The 17840-nt window shown below is 44.3% G+C and overlaps 1 protein-coding gene across 11 annotated transcripts in view; it reads left to right on the top strand.

The window, feature by feature from the left end:
* ERC1 (ELKS/RAB6-interacting/CAST family member 1) overlaps positions 1-17840 on the top strand; it is a 1928212-nt gene that overhangs the window by 1006972 nt on the left and 903400 nt on the right. For 5 of the 11 annotated variants that reach the window (XM_085652244.1, XM_085652240.1, XM_085652247.1 and 2 more), the window contains one exon: positions 3701-3733. The exons of the other annotated variants lie outside the window; for them this stretch is intronic. In XM_085652244.1, coding sequence (XP_085508370.1) covers positions 3701-3733 — 33 coding nt within the window. The remainder of the gene's footprint in view (positions 1-3700; positions 3734-17840) is intronic. 11 annotated transcript variants of the gene reach the window in all.

Here is a 17840-nt window from a genome sequence, read left to right as displayed (position 1 = left end):
AAGATATACCTGGCTCGGCCCTAGGGTAAAACCGGCAGTGGGTTGCTTGTATTCCGGTTCCGTAAAGATCTGGCTTGGCAGTTCAAGCTGGACTGTTTCCATTGTAGCAGGGTCAAAACTGATTTGAATATAGCTGGGTCCAAACTGAGGGGGCATGGTGTGCAGAATAATAATGGACTGGGATCTGGTAATTACCAGTGCTTAGATTAATTCAAACATTGCCTCCATCACTTTTCTTGAATACTTTAGGAAGTCCACAGGGGTGACCTTTTTACCAGACCTGTTTTGCAAGACTTACTGGTCTTACTGTTTAGTCAGACCCATCACCATGGAAGTACTGCTTTGGTACTGAATCAAGAGATGAAAAATCAGCATGTAAAAATGTACACCAGAAGGACCCATTACTTACTTTTGGGTACAATTTTACATAAATATTTACTCTAGCTTCCGATTTCTCGGTTTTCCAACTCACCTACCATTTCTGAAGTCGTTATTGACTTTCAATATTGTCCCAGTTTAGTTATGGGACAATGCAATTTTTATCTATCTCGTTGATTTAATCAACGCCTCTAGGTGCACAGAAAAAAGATATAGGAATTGATGCTAGTCCACTGCGCCTTGTACTCTGTGATGTCATACCCTGGGTGGATGTCAGACCTGAGGCACCACTTAGCAGCTCCGGTGAACTATTTCAAGTTTCTGGATCTTGTCTGGTGCCTAGAGGAGATTTAAAAGCTGATAAACCTGTTGGTAGATGGATTATCCACCAGAAAATCATTATCAAAGAGAAGTATCTTGTTGATTGAGTGCCCACACCTTCGGCAGCTCGGAAAATGTTTTGCTAACCCAGGTCTCCAGTCCCTCTGAAGTAGTAGTCCTATATTTATTGTAAGTATCCACTTCTGGACCGAGTGCCAAAAAATCTAAGATTCAATCTCTCGTATATGTCATTCAAGATAATTCTTGACATTACGAGATAACTTTGATGTCAGAGAGAAGGTTGTTTTAGTTAGGAATTTGTATGCCGAATGAAGGTCATTTTACAATTTGGCTGAAAGAAGTGTTCCTCAATCAGGTTGATAGCTCCTAATATTAATGTACATTTATCCATAGTTTTCACATTGAGAGAGGCATCAGGTGTCTTGCTACCGGTTAACCTCAGGAAGAGTTTATGAAAAGTTTTAATCCTACTCCCATTGATGTAAGTCAGAATATTTTGAGAATATTAAATTAAGGCATTTTTCTATAAACTGACTAATGCCACAGATTGTGTTACCCCTTCTTTGAAAAAGTTTAGTGGCGTGCAAGTTTTTTGTTTTTGTTTAGGTATTGGTTTTATAAAGCCTATGATTACCTACAAGGCGTCTTGGCACTGGAACTGTTTCTAAAGTAAAATAAATAACCAGCTTTATGGTGTGGGGAACAAGCTAAGTTTTCAATTTTTTTCTCGAAAAAGGTTAGTTTTGGCCCGAAGAGGTACAGGGAGGGCGCAAAGTATGGCCGCAGAGTTTGAGAAAGCACATTTCGAGACCGACAGAAGCAACCAGCAATTTAGCTGAAGAAACCAAAGTGATCTAGAAGTGATGTAAGAATGACTTGTTTACTGAAGGTATGCCGGGCCAGCCGCATGAGTGGACCAAACACCAAGCTGAGGGCCTTGAGATCTATGCTCTTGGAGATAGGCCAGTGTAAGGCTTTCAATGTTTTCGTGGTGGAAGAAAGAGTCAGCAGGTTTAAAACTATCCCAGTAGCTGTCTGGAGTCTATTAATGATGTAATCCGGAGCACCAAGGAAAATGCAAATTGTAGTTTTTGCTTCATCTGCCTACATTATTTTTCAAGACGATATTCGCAGCCAGTCAGAAATGCATTCCTATATTGATTTCAAATAAAAGTGCTCCAGATTAGATAGACTATCATCTGAATTATAGTCCGTAAAGTGGCCAACAATGTGTTTTCCTGTGATACAAGGTGATCTTGACTCAAGCACGATCTTCTTGAGAATACATCGTGAAGTTAAAATGAATAGTCCTAGTAGTCATTTTACTGAACTGAATGGTCCCTGGGCTTCAGGTTGTTTTAGTACCACAGACTTGTATTATTTCCCATAGAACGAAAGTTTTGTTTGCTACTACATAATCAAAATATGCACCTATCAGTTGTTATCTCGAAAGTTTTTTTTAATCCTTTTTAATTGAAAAAAATAAATAATTTTTGTGAGTCCTCAAAGTAGTTTGCAGAGGATGCTTCCATATCATGATGCCAGATAACCCCCTAAATCTACATTGGAAGAACTAAGGACATACGTTTGTTTTCATCTTTCTGTCTCCTATATTGTATTTTCCCTGTATTGCATGCATCTAATTCGAAAACACAAAGTTAATAAGTTTCCTGCAACATACAGTCTTGCAAAACGTAAAAGACCCTTGTTCCACTTGAAATCTGGTACATTCTACTAATACAGTTCTTTAGTTTCCACAGTACATGGCAGTAATCCACAATCCTGTATTACCAAAGTTTTGCCCTGAAATCTTCTGTACAATTGACAGCATGTGGGCATCCCAATAGCTCTTCTATAATACATTTCTAGCTAAAAGAAGAGATGGAGGGAAAGCTGAACAAATCAATAATTTACCCCAGTCACAAATTTGGGTTTAATCCATCATTTGTTTGCTACCTACACAAACCCAGTTTGAGCCCAGCCATATGCAAATCACTCTTGGCCCTGTTCCCCTTAGTAACAGTCCAGCCCGGACTGCCAGGTCCTCCCTGGACTGGATACCAGCATCCTGGGACTGGTTTCGGGGTCTCATCCCTTTTCAGCCAGGGTAGCGTGAATCCAGTGGCACAGTGAGAGCAGGACCCACATCTGGGCCTACCGTTCCCACTCAGGGTGACAAAAACAAAAAGAACAGATGATGGACAGAATGCTGAACAAATCAAACATTGTCCCCCAGTCACATATCTGAGTTTAATCCATCGTAGCAGGGTCAAGACTGATTTGCGTATGGCTGAATCCAAACTTGAATGGCATGGCGATCAAAAAAATGATGGATTTAACCAGAGCCATGACTCGTGGTGCATGTTTGATTTGTTCAGCATTCCAGCCATCATCTGTTCTTTTTTGCATTTGTAATACATTAATAGCATATTGCTTCATGCAGACTATATCAGTCTGTACTTTAAAGCCTTCCTTAGCCCTTTGCAATTGATTCATAACATTGCACTGCTTTATAATATGTTCAAGAGGGCAGTGATTTTGAGAGACAATGATGAGTAAGGAAAACTTACATTTATGATTTCTTTAGTTTTCTTAGTCATCCGGCTTTCTCCAATTTTGAACATCCACTATTGGCAGTCTGTTTACTGGCTGACAACAAATCTGTCTAAACGACTACCTGCGAAAGGTGAACCCACATCATTAAGGGTGATTGATTTTGTTTGTCTACATTATACAGGTTTTAAAGCAGCTGTTTCTAATGCCATTAATGAGTTCTCATGTTAGTAGTGGGCGATTGAGTAAGGACTAAGAGTAACAGTCTCGATCATAATATTCTTTGTTTTAATCTTCTGAGCACTCTTGATTCTATGTATGAAGTACTTTTCTTAACGTGTTAGGTTTGTATCTGGTTCTCATGCGTATCTCCCTTATCTGTCTCACTTCTTATCTCAAGACTACCTTCTCTTTTTTCTTCCTATAGCATTCTGAAGTATTGGGTCATCCCTCAAAGCCAGTAAGTACCCTGGCAAACCACAGTCTATTGAGGTCTCTGTTTGCTGTTGTGTGTAGTGTGTGTGTTTGGTATGAAGTTTCATTTCATCCTCAATCTATTAGTGCATAAAACCTTCGGTGAAAAATTCACTTGATGTCCCAATTGTGATATTTGTTCTGTTTGCATGGGAATTCGAGTAAGGTATGTTAAGTGTGATGAAATGATGCCACTGTTCAGGATTTCCTAATTGGAAAGAGGTGTGGAGCAATCTGATTGGCCAGTGAAGATCAGACAAGTAGGTCACTGCTAACTTTTTTTTAAAGCATGCGCAGATTTAAACCTGCTTCTTTAGTTTTCAGAGAGCAAGGCATAATTGTGTAGGTAAGCAATATTATCAATAGCACACCCAGATAGTTACTTAAAATGTTACTACTGAGGTGATCTTAAGACGTTGCAGAGGGCCTTACTGCAGTGCCCTCCACCTGGGATAATATTGCTATTTTAAATTATACCGTTAACATTTGACGTACATTTCACAGAATAATTTTTTAGGTGGGGAGTTTTTTCATGATACTATGAAAGTGGATGGTTAAATGAAGCATAACGACTGCAGTTTTTTTGTGATGAGCCTCCGCAGTTTTTCCTGATGAAATGTGCTTGAGAGAATGCCTTTTTTGAGTATTTAAAAAAATACCATGTAAAAGTGTGATAACAGATTTCAGTCACAACTGAAATTATTTTTGTGTGGTGCCACACTAGTTATCCAGCATTAGGGTATTTTTCATAGATTCACATGCCTGAATAATTCCCCGTCGTCGGGAATGGGAGTCACCGGTAAATAACAAAGTAATGTCCAGAAGACATAAGACAGCCATAGGCCTCAGAGGCCTTAGCTTAGTAAGCTATCCACGTCCTTATGTAAAAAAGGACCAAATTTTGGCCAGAGCCAATCAGCTAACACCACCCTCTAGAACCTTCCTGGTAGGAGCTCTAGTCCCTCAGATTTTCTACCGCACGTCGTGCTAAGGGAGTCTCCACTGAGCTCTGCTCATTTCCTTGGATTTAACAGTATTTCTTCTCAACTTTCTGGATTTTCAGCATGGCTGATACACCTAAGAAGGGTTTATTCAGGCCCTGTGCCTCTTGCGGAAAGAAGAGGCTACATATCGACGACCAACATAAGGACTGCTTGTATTGCCTCTATCCCAGTCACAGTTCTAAGGACTGCAAGGTATGTCGGACTTTCTCTTCTAAGACCTTGAAAGACCGAGGGGGGCGCCTTTTAATCTGGCTGCAAAGGCTAAAGGACAAGGAGGCTGTGGTGTCCTCTGAGGAGAGTGAGAGTTCCTCAGTTTCGTCTCACTCTTCACGTAAAAGACCAAGGGTGGCATCGCCGGGCCCTTCGTCGCAGCCACCTCAGAAGAAGACGCAGAAAAAGTCTTCAGAGGTCCAGGATTCGCCTATTCCAGGGAGCTCGTCTCCTAAGGTGATGCCCCACACCTTCAAAAAGCCTAGTGCTACCTCGTCGACGACAACAATGTCGACAGTAGCGTCGACGAGAAAATCTCCGTCGACAGCGATTTCAGTTACATCGTCGACGACGACTCTATCGACGATGACATCTCATTCCATGTCCTCGACGACGACAACTCCATCGTCGACGGCAGGCAAGACAATCTCGTCAACGTTAGCCATAAAAAAGTCATCGTCGTCGTCGTCGAGTAAGCTGTCGACACCGTCGACGAGAGCTCCATCGTCGACAACAACATCGTCGACGACGAGGACTCCGTCGACGAAGCTGCCAACGACGAAGACACCGTCGACGACGAGGGTACCGTCGACGAGAACATCACCGTCGACGCAATCGTCGACGCCATCGTCGACGAGGAAACTGTCTTCATCGTCCTCGTCGCTGACGACGACCCCGACGACGATCCCGTCGACGACATTGATACCTGTAACGTCGGTTACAGCTATACCATCGAGCCCCTTCAGGGGTATGGACACGGAAGACCAGAGTACATTTGTGCATGTAAAAATAACGAAACGTGCATTAACTCCGGCCCTCACTTCACCCAGTAAGGTCCCAACCTTGCCTCCTACTCGCCTCTTTGAAGAGGAGGATTCGGACCACGCTAGTCTCTTTCCTGTGGCGACTAGTCCATCACAGCTCCATGTAAAGTACCAGGATGTCTCGGATTACGAAGACATTCCCCAGGATTCTGAGGAGGATCCTCATCAAGAATACATGCCGCCTCCACCTTCCATGGTGTCTCTACCGGCATCCTTGGTCACAGACCTTCAGTTCTTAATATCGGACTATAAACAGCGATTTCCGACTCAAGCACCTCCACTGATGCCTGCGGGGCCTTCCACTCAACGGCCACGACCGCCTCCACTACTTTTGCAACCGGAGAGGAGGGCATCTCCGCCTCGCCCCACCACGGACGACGAGGAGGAGGAGGGGGAGGAACCAGAGGAAGGAGAACTCCAGGACGTCCAATCCCAACAAGATGAATGGGATGATTACATCCTTCCAGGTCCGGTTTCGCCAGTCCCTACCACAGCCGACTCACCGCCCGACGACATCGGCGGTTTCCACAACATCATTGAAAGAGCGGCCCAGCGCTTCCAGATCCCGATGCCTTCGCATCAACAAGACTGTTTCTTATATGACTTTAAGGAACCCTTCAAGAAGTCCGTCCGGGCAATCCCGATAATTGATTATATTTGGGACCAGGGCATAAAAATAATGCAGAACCCTTCATCAGTACCACCGGTTCTACCACGCCTGGACAAGAAATATAAAGCTCCGGACACTGCTCCGGTTTGTCTTACAGGCCATCCAAAGCCGGACTCGGTTATCACTCAGGCTGCACAGAGGAGGTCAAGCAACCCAGCTGCGCTGTTGACAGCTCCGCCGGATAAAGAAGGACGACGTATGGATAACATAGGGAAACGTTTTTCCTCTATGTCAGCCTTAACAGTACGTGCCTCCAACGCTACTGCACTATTGGGACGGTACAACCGACAAATGTGGGCGGACATTGCCCCATACCTAGCGGATTTGCCTTCTGAATCAAAAGAAGAGGCAAGGAAGATTCTGTTGGAGGGTGAAAGATCTGCCACGGAACTGATAGACTGTGCAATGGATATTGCTTCCACAGGTTTTAGGCAGCTGGCGGGTGCGGCTGTTCTCCGGCGCCAGGGTTGGCTCAAGGCAACTTCTTTCAGGCCGGAGGTCCAGACAAAAGTCCTGGACATGCCTTATGATGGCCAGCTTCTATTCGGTTCTCTTATTGACGAGGCATTGCAAGGTATCAAAAAAGATACAGATACTGCCAGAGCCCTGGGGTCTCTGCAATCTCGGAACCCTTCCTTTCGTGGGTCAAGAGGAAGAGGTCAGACTTCCACCAGAGGAGACTTTCAACAGCGTTCCTCTTTCTCCTCTTCCCAGCAGTACCGTCCACAATATCAGCAGCGACAACAGTCTTCTTACCACAAAACTTCCTTTCGTACTAGAGGAGGAAGACAAAAGGGTGCCGCGCGGCGGCAATGACTTCCGGATGCAGCCGGTCTCAAACTTGTCTCCACCCTACAAGATTGGCGGAAAAATCTCCCATTTTCTCAAAAATTGGCAAACGATAACTACGGACCGATGGGTCCTCCAATTAATACAATTCGGCCATTCCCTGGAATTCATACAAATTCCTCCTCAAACTCCTCCACGCCAAAGGACTCACAAAAACCTACGCCCATTGCTCCAAGAAATAAAGATTATGCTTCTAAAGGGAGCTATAGAGAAAGTTCCCCAAAGCCAACGAGGGAGAGGGTTCTACTCCCATTTCTTTCTCATCCGAAAGAAAGAGAAAAAATGGAGACCCATATTGGACCTCAGAAATCTCAACAAATTTCTGAAAAAGCAGTCGTTTCGAATGATTACCATACAGGAGGTTTTACATTTACTCAACGCAAACGACTACATGGTGTCGGTGGACCTTCAAGACGCCTATTTTCATGTCCCAATACACCGCAACCACAAGAAGTTCCTGCGTTTCATGGTGGCGGGCAGGCATTACCAGTTTCGGGTTCTGCCATTTGGGCTCAAATCGGCGCCACGCATTTTCACCAAATGCCTAGCACCAGTGGCGGCGTACCTACGCCGTTTCCACCACCAAGTCTTCCCGTATTTAGACGACTGGCTTATCAAGTCCCCATCTCAAGAAGGCGTGATAAGATCTTCCAACGCTTGTCTGACACTCTTCGAGTCACTGGGGCTCACGGTCAACCACGGCAAATCTGTCCTGCAACCATCCCAATGCATGCAATTTTTGGGAGCTACACTAGACACCATCCACAGGAAAGCATTCCCGTCACAGGAACGCCAGGACAAACTTCAATCTCTGGCACTCCAGGCAATGACAAGAAAGACGCTGTCGGTGCGCCTCTTCAAATCCCTCCTCGGGATGATGTCCTCCTGCATTCTATTAATCCCACATTGCCGCTTACGGATGCGACCCCTACAAGAGGCTCTGTCGAACCAGTGGATCCAGTGTACAGGGTCTTTCGACGACGTCATCCAAGTAACCCCGGCGATCAAACAGGCTCTGCAATGGTGGGTTTGCCCCAAGAACCTTTCGCAAGGCTTGCCTTTCTTGCTTCCTGCTACTCCTCATATAATCACCACGGACGCCTCCTTAGAAGGCTGGGGAGCTTTCCTTCAGGAGCTACAGATAAGCGGAAAGTGGTCCCCTTCGGAGAAAATGCTTCATATCAACCTTTTAGAGCGCCGAGCAGTCTACCTAGCTCTAGTGGCTTTCCTCCCGAGGATAAAGAACTCAGTAGTGCTTGTCCGGACAGACAACACCACGACAATGCACTACCTGAACAAGCAGGGAGGGACTCGTTCACTGACGCTTTCGCGCGAATCACAGAAAATCTGGAACTGGCTGCTCCGCCACAACATCTCTCTCCGAGCAGAGTATGTTCCAGGCACCCACAACGTGTTGGCAGATTATCTAAGCAGGAGGCAGGCAGCGTGCCACGAGTGGGAACTGGATCAGCAGGTCCTCAACAATATCTTCGCCCAATGGGGCACACCTCGGCTGGACCTATTCGCCACCCAACCCAACGCCAAATGCCAATACTTTGCAAGCTGGCATCCCCAACCAGGATCCCTGGGGAATGCCTTTTCGATAGCATGGTGCAACGTCTTTGCATACGCCTTTCCGCCATTTCCCCTGATCCCCAGGGTACTACAGAAGATGAAGGCGGAACCTTGCACTTTGATATTGATAGCTCCAGCCTGCCACGCCAACACTGGTTCTCGGAACTTCACCTCCTCTCCCAGGAACCTCCGATCAGACTGAAAACGTTTCCATCTCTTCTGACGCTCAGCGATCAGCAGATTCAACATCCGGATCTAGCCTCTCTCAGGTTATCAGCTTGGCTCCTGAGTTCAGAGAGTTTCGGGGCCTAGACATTCCTCCAGACTGCAGACGAATTCTAGCTCGGGCTCGAGCAGATAGTACCAACAAGACATACTCACTCAAGTGGAAAAGATTCTGTATCTGGTGTAAGACGAATAGGTTGCATCCTTTCTCTTCCACCCCAGGACAAGTCTTAACCTACCTTTTACATCTGGCAGAACCTGGTCTTGCTCATGCCTCCATTAAAGTTCACCTAGCTGCAATCTCACGTTTCAGAAGATCTTCTTCCGGCCCCTCTTTATGGTCTCATAGACTCATAAAGCAATTCATGAAAGGACTGTTTAGCACATTCCCTCCAGTAAAGCCTGTTCCACCGGCTTGGCACCTTAACATAGTTCTAGCTCAACTAATGAAGCACCCGTTTGCGCCCATCCACAGAGCTGACCTTAAATTTGTTTCCTGGAAGGTGGCACTTCTACTAGCTCTTACCTCGGCAAGGCGAGTGGGGGAGCTCCAAGCGTTCTCTATCCAGGACCCATTCCTGCAATTCAAAAAGGATAGAGTCCTTCTCCGCACAAATCCAGCTTTCATTCCCAAGGTTCCATCTCACTTCCACCTCAACGAACCTATTGTTTTACAATCATTCTTCCCAAATCCACAAACAGTGGCGGAACGAACTCTACATTCACTAGACATTCAACGTTGCTTGAAATTTTACATTGAGAGAACGAAATCTTTTCGTAAATCAAATCCGCTATTCATAGCCTACAGCAGACCTCGAAGAGGGCTTCCGCTCACAAAACAGAGCATTTCCCGCTGGATTTCTTCGGCCATTTCCTTCTGTCACCAACAGGCAGGACGTCCGTTGAGAACAACGGTCCGTGCCCACTCCACAAGGGCCATGTCTACTTCCATTGCTCTTTTTGCTGGGGTGCCCATTGTGGACATTTGTAGAGCGGCCACATGGAAGACGCCGCATACCTTCACCAAGCATTACTGCCTGGATGCGGAGATCATGAAGGATGCGTCAGTGGGTCAAGCGGTTCTACGTCATCTTTTTAAATAGAGGTGAGCCCTTTCTTTCATCCCACCATCCTGAGTTTATGCACATTTCGCACTATAATGTATGCATTACTTATTCATTGCTTTACAGTAGCACTGTTGTTTATCTCAGATAGATGTGGTTATCTAATACCTGTATGTTATCCATATCTTTCGAAATGTGCTTTTTTCACTGCTTGCTACTCTGATTCAGGCATGTGAATCTATGAAAGATACCCTAATACTGGATAAGGAACGCGTTACTTACCTGTAACTGCGGTTATCCAGTATTGGTATCTTTCATAGATTCACATGCAACCCACCCGCCTCCCCTGGAAGGGCTCTCTCGGATCTCTCAGTATACAGCTGCTTAGCACTGTGCTCTCGAAAATCTGAGGGACTAGAGCTCCTACCAGGAAGGTTCTAGAGGGTGGTGTTAGCTGATTGGCTCTGGCCAAAATGTGGTCCTTTTTTACATAAGGACGTGGATAGCTTACTAAGCTAAGGCCTCTGAGGCCTATGGCTATCTTATGTCTTCTGGACATTACTTTGTTATTTACCGGTGACTCCCATTCCCGACGACGGGGAATGATTCAGGCATGTGAATCTATGAAAGATACCAATACTGGATAACCGCAGTTACAGGTAAGTAACGCGTTCCTTCTTTTCATTTTTTTTTTTAATGTGGTACATTGTAAGTTCATTTAACCTAGTGGAAAATGTTGTTCCCCACTACTATTTCAAAACCATCTTTGAGATAAAAAAATTCTTTCTTACCAGGTAATTTCCTGAGGATACAGCTGCAGTAAATTAGCAAAATTAGGGGTTTAATTGTAGTTAATGCAGATGTCATTTATAGCGTTACCTACTTTAAAGCAGTATAGGTAGTTAACTAGGGAGCCACACCTACATGCAGAATCCCCTCTCCGCATGTGTCCTGAGACTATGCATCTTCTCTGATGCTATATATGTGTTCGATTTTCAAATCGTAGTATTTTGATAGACAAAGACTTTTTATTAAGCTTCTGTTTATTACGTTTTTAGTTTATAGCAAGTCCTTCTACTTTGAATATTTTTAAGAATGTAAGGATCATGTCCATATCAGTTAGTAAACATTGTAACATCTCTTGAGATCCTCTGTTGAATGAGTTGTCTCCCCTCACGCCTCCCCCGAGCAGAAACAATTAAAAGTTGCATCTTAAAACGGTCTTTACCAGCAGTGTATCTCCCAGTGCTGCTTCCTTCAGTGAGCCCGATTTTAAGGTCTAGTTATTTATGAGAAGTTTTTCAGAGACAGCTGGTACACGGCAAGACGTCGGTAGTATGTGGGCTATGACTGTGATGAAGCTTGTATATCTTATCTTTGGATTTCCTGGGTAGTGCTTGACCGACTTGTATCCAAATAAAATGAAGTATTTTGGTAGGTCTGAGTTAAATAAATTTGTATCATTTTCTTCTTAACGTAATATTCTCAGAACTATTGAAAACGTTACCTTGATGAAGTTTGAAGCAGTTTTGTAAGGAAGAAAATAATGGTTGGTCAACAAAAAACTTGTATCTTTTGGCTGACCCCTAATTACATTTTAACACATTATGATTTATTTTATTTAACCTTATGCTTTCCATCCCAAAAAAGCACTAGTAGCTGTCTTATACTTCTCTCATCCTTGTATGCTATTTGAAAAGATTAGAAGAGTAAAAAAAATAGTCTAACACCAGGGAAATACAAAATTAAAAAAGAAACCAAAGTTGTTTGAAGATACTCCAATTTAGGCTAGGGTGAACTCGCCCAGAGAAGTTGGCAACATTTTTGCAAGTTTACCACGAAACTTGAGGTAGCCTGCAAATATTTGCCTGTTAATTTGGGTGCTCAAGAATCTGCAAGTGGAACTCGTTCAGTGATTTTGAATGCCGGTCTAAATCAGCAAGCAATGAACAGTTTTCTTGCTATAGCGTCAAGAATCTCCAATTCGCCTAAGGACACTGAGGCAAGGATTATGCTTCTCTTTCTTTCCTGTCTCAAAATAGCCAGTGAAAAAAATAAACTTAGACTACAAATCCAGTGAACGTAAGGGAAACATAAGCAGTTCATTCCACCAGTCACCATCCTCCACAATGACCACACACGATAGACACCATCTTGACTGGCTCTTTTTTTTGCAAAGTCCATGCCATTCGCATGTCAAACTTCATAATTTAACATCATCTGCATCAACCAGCCAAACAGATCCATCAGAACCATCTCTTCCAGAAATTCAATCCTGTTTTTGTTCTTTTACTGTAACAAAATACCCCACAAGTAACACCATACCACACAATCTCACATCATACAATAAATGGGCTTACAATACAACATACAATAAAATCATAGCATACCAGCATAAATGTACATATTGATCATGGTATATCTGGGTGGGATAATCCTCACGTCTGTTTTCTTAATAGAGTTGCTAATTCTTGACACAATAGTTGGAACATTTGTCATTCTGCCTCAGGCTCAGATGATGCTTGTTTTAAACTTTCCCACCACCACAGAAACAATATCAGCATTAGGTTTGAAATAAATAGCTTTAAAAATCGAATCTGAAGACCAATCAGTGGCCTTTGTGATATCCTCTAACCTAGAGGATACACACCTAAGACTTCAAAGAAATAGGCTTCACAAGCTTAATGCACTCCAAACATACCTTCCCTCTTCAATACCGCTTCATACTTGAGCCCTCTGAACCTGAAAGGCATAGCTAAAGTCACTGGTCGATAAGGTTTTTTCAAGAGAAATAAGCAACTGATCATTGGCATCAGACTTAAATTTTCTGATTCAGGCTTAATACATTTTTGAACACTGAACAACACACAGTTTAGGATTGTGAGGAAAACTGGGGTACAAGACACATTTTGCATCAGTCTTAGTCTTGAAATGTGAAAAAACTCATTTGAATGATAAGGCTCTACCTGTTAAGTAGTTCAAGAACCTTTAAATCAGACACCAGTCTACATGAGACCAAACACAGTAGCATAGTTAATTTCCTGAATTACTTTGGAGACTAATCATAAATATCTGGCCATCCTTCAAGAAATTACAACATCACATTTACATTCCACAGACAGGAATATTCAGTAACATGAGGGTTTAAAAATCTGATTCCTTTCATAAATTCACATACCAGAGAATGTTCCCCAACTGGTTTCTCATCCATCAGAGAATAGTCCGCAGATATAGCAGATCGAAAATGATTTACTGACCTGCAGGCCTAGACATTCAAGGCCAACTGGAACAGGAAAATAATTACAAAGTGTGGATCTGCCCCCACTGGATCCACATATAGTTTGTTACACCAGTGTTCCTATCTATTCCAGGAAGAAGAAAATCATTTGAGTACTGTTGGACCACACCTGCTTTATGTAGAAGGCAGCTTGCTCTGAAATTCCAAGCACTTATCAATGACTCCTGCAATTTTTCATGCCATGAATGTCAACTGTTTTGACACCACAGGTGGATGTTGCTGCCTTAGTGGGTCTATCAGGATCTCTTGATATTGCGGAAGTGCCACTGGGGGCACCACAACATCTTCATAAGAATTGGAAACTGCAGTTGAGCCTTACAAATTAGAGTTCGTAGAATCAGATGCGCTCACTGTCTCCTCGCCTGAGCCGCCACCCAGGGAAGTATAATGAACAGAGGGAAAAGCATAAAGAAGACTCCCGTTCCAATCCTGGAGAAAAGCAGCTGCTACCCTTGCACTTGGTCCAGTGTGCAACTGAAAAATACTGACAACTATCTGTTGAGGCGAAAGGCAAAGAGGTTGATCGAGCATGGCACCACTTGTTCAGAAAAAGTTTGAATACTTGACTATGTAACATCCAATCACTGGCATCCTTCAGGTTATGTGAATTCTAATTCACTGCCACATTTTTTTGTTCCAGCAGATATTCCGCAATCCCAGAAATCTGATGTTGAAGGCAGAAGTGCCAAAAGTCTTGACTATTTCTTCTGCCCAAGCAGTGAGAATGTCTGGATCAATGTTAAATCCTTGCTCCTTGGTCTGAAACGCCATTTCCAGAATCTTCGTGAGAGGACCTGACAAATGTAGTTCTGAAAGGCCCTTAAGGACCTGTTTATTCCTTTCTTAGTGTCGCTGTAGATTTCTTCATAAATGTTATCTTATTCAGATCTACATATGAGTCTTTGTAACCTTGCTAGTAAGCGACAATCTCAGACACTCTGCCCGTAGACGATTGCCCGCCTCCTTTTCCAAACTGATTCCGCATATTTAGTAACTGCAGGGGGTGGCACCCAATCCAATGATCTTGGATGCACAATGTTGTCTGGGTCAAAGAAAAGGAGGCCACCTCTTTGACTGGAAATATGTAAGAGCATTCTCCATTCGCTTGTCAGAGTCTAAGAAAGCTCACCAAGGAAATTGGTATTCTGATTTGATGGAGCCTGCATCTTAATGTCTTGCACCCAGGCACATGCAGCTGTCTTGTGGTCTCCACTTGGAGGTTTTGCATTTCGCCATATATTCCTTTTGCCGTTCAACTTAAAGTATTTGCTCTCTGAGGAGCCATGCAAGCAGAGGAGGCGGCCAAAGGTTCTTCTCCTGAAAGGAACTGAATGTACTTTTTCAGTTGCCTCATGAAACATTTAAGGGTCTGTGAGGAGGTCAATGTAGGATACCCCCACGGCTAAAGTCCAGTCGAAGAAGTGTTTGAGAAAGGGACCTCCGTGGGTGAGAGGGAGACTCTTAGTGAGAGGATGAGGAGATCATTCTTAACAATAGAAATCATTAAGTTGTAGCATGCTAAAACAGAATTGCTACTTTTATTTTTCACCAGAATAGCTGTTCCGGAATGAGAAGAGGAAACTCACTTACATGTAAGAGGAGAAACAGACAGGTTTCAGAGAGCTGGAATAATTCCTACAGTAGAGAAACATCAGGCCACAGTGATAGCTGTGGGCGGTTAGTGAGGAGCCACATGAGAAGAGGACCAACTGTGGAGGGGAGAAGGAAGGGCAAGAATCTGCTTGACAGTACCTCCACAAGTGAGAATGGAAGGTGAGGGATAGATTAAGGAAGTAGGCAGGCCTGGGCCCAAAAACCTAAGGTTTAATCAGTCAAGATGGAGCCTGGCTATGTGGCAACACCCTTCCGTACCATAGATCCGATTTCTCTTCAGGTTGAAGACACTGGATCCCTTCAGGAATTATAAAAGTTCCTTGAGTTTTAGGAGGAGGAGCCCAATTCCTGGCGGTTAGGTGGGAGTATGACGCCATTCAAGCAAAGGATCAAAGTTATCCCAATGAAGCTAACCTTTTAACATAAGAGGTAGGAACTGGAACTCATAAGCAAAACTATTAAGATTAACAACGTGAGGATAACACATGACCAACGGATATGCCATGAAAGGAGTTAAATCTGGGCTTGTGCATTAATAAACGTATTTGTCATAACATACAGTCTCTCTGGATCTGTCATTTTGCCGTTATTGGATAACCTTTTGAAACTCCCATCAGTAATTAGATTACGGTTCTTCTCCCAGGTCTCTACCATCTTACTGTCCTAAAGAGAACTCCACATAACAGATGAGTTTGAAACATCTTCAACAAAACAGCACACTAAGTAATGCAGGGTGAAATGATTGCTATTAAAAATGTGTGCTTTTGGAAACACATACTCGAAAGTTGTTGCTTGTATATTCTTGACCTGTTCACTTCTATGTGTTCTTCCACACTGGGATACTGAGCATGTTTGCTTCTTGTCTGTTTTGTATATTTTGTACATATATACATATATATTACCAGCAAATTGTGTATAACTCGTGTGTAGTGGTTACCTACAATTAAAAATACTCAAAAGGGCTAATGTGCATGGTAGGGACCTTATGCACGACCCCAGAGAGCGTGGCCAGATAATTTGCACGACACTTCATGGCCCTATACGCACGTCGCGAACAGATCTAGGCCGATCTCATTGCAGAAATCTTGACAGATATTCCACCGCGTAAACTTACTGACCATATGTGCGAACAATTGGAGGCACCCGTTACAGTGGAGGAGCTGACTGGAGCCCTCAATGCATTACACTCGGGACGGGCCCCAGGTCCCAATGGCTTCCCTATGGAATTCCTGCGGCCGAACATGCATCTATTAGGCCCCCATCTATTGGCGACAATACAAGAGGCCAAGGACTTAAACATGTTGCCCCAGGATTGGCGACATGCGGAAATAGTTCTATTTCTCAAGTCCGGCCGCCCTCCGGAAGACCCCTCCTCATATTGCCCCATTTCCCTCATCAACTTTGAGCCTAAACTAGTAGGGAAAGTCCTCGTAGATCGCCTACTTGCGTGCGTCTTAGATTTGATCCATCAGACCAGTCGGGATTTATGCCCCAAAGAGCTACCCGCCATAACATCCGGAGAGTACACAACGCTATAGCGTCAGCCCCAGCATTGGGTCGGCCAGCTGCTATGCTACTGGACAATATAGACAAAGCCTTCGACTCTCTTAGCTGGGTATACCTCTTTCAATTGCTTGAGGCGATTAATTTTGGCCCACGCTTCGTTGCATATGTACGCCTACTTTATACAAACTTAATGGCGTCCGTACGCATAGCCGGGCACCGCTCAGACCCCTTCCCTATCCAAAGAGGCACTAGACAGGGCTGCTCCCTGTCCCCACTGTTGTTCGCCCTTGGGGTAGAGCTTTTAGCAGCGTGAGTTAGGAGTGACCCGGTGCTCCATGGCTTTGAATGGTCTCAGTCAAGATCATATCGTATCGCATTATACGCGGATGATGTCCTATTTTTTTATGACAGACCCATGGTTCTCTGGGCTCTGCATGCTGGAAATCCTCAATGTTTGAGGAAACTACCAGTTTACACATGAACCCCGCAAAATCCGTGCTGTATCCAGTATGCGTCATCAAGGAAGCAATACCTGGGTATCGCAGCTATCCCAGGCGACAGACAGTTTTAAATATCTAGGCATTTTTGTGTCACCATGCCCCAAAGTCTCATGGGCGCATAATATTACTCCATTGCTTACAAGTTTGAATGGTGAAACAGCAATATGATCCTCTCTTCCCTGGTCCCTATACGGGCGATCGGCCATCTTTAAGATGGTATCACTGCCCCGGATTTTATATTGCCTCCAAAACTTCCCTTATCATATTCCACGCACCAGGTTCACACAGGTCAATGCCATACCAAACAAATTTCTCTGGCACGGTGGGGCGATCAGGGTCGCACTCCGCACATGTGTACAATCCACATACTGTGGGGGATCGCAGCAGCGGACATCTATTCATATTATGTGTCGTCTCATATACTTGTGGTAAATAAATGGTGGTATATCTCACCCAGAGACCCGGCTTATGCAATTGAGCATGCAGCAATGGAAAGGACTCCCTTCCTGCAACTCCTATATAGTGCCACACACCTGGATTTTTACCTCCAGCAGGTAAAGTCGTGATACAGCTGTGGCGGACAAAGGTCCGACAGATGGGTTGGAGCGGGACGCTAACCTAGACAACCCCACTATGGCAGGGTACATACCTTCGCCCAGTGGCTGCCTTGGGGGGCTCCCGGGGTGGGGATCTAGTGGGGATATCGACCCTCGGCGATGTGATGCGGGGTACTACCTTGAAATCCTTCCAGCAA

This window comes from Triturus cristatus, chromosome 4_1 (assembly GCF_964204655.1).
Source record: "Triturus cristatus chromosome 4_1, aTriCri1.1, whole genome shotgun sequence".
Taxonomy (NCBI): Eukaryota; Metazoa; Chordata; class Amphibia; order Caudata; family Salamandridae; genus Triturus; species Triturus cristatus.
Note: the sequence above shows the minus strand (reverse complement) of the source record. Positions and strands in the feature narration are given on the sequence as shown.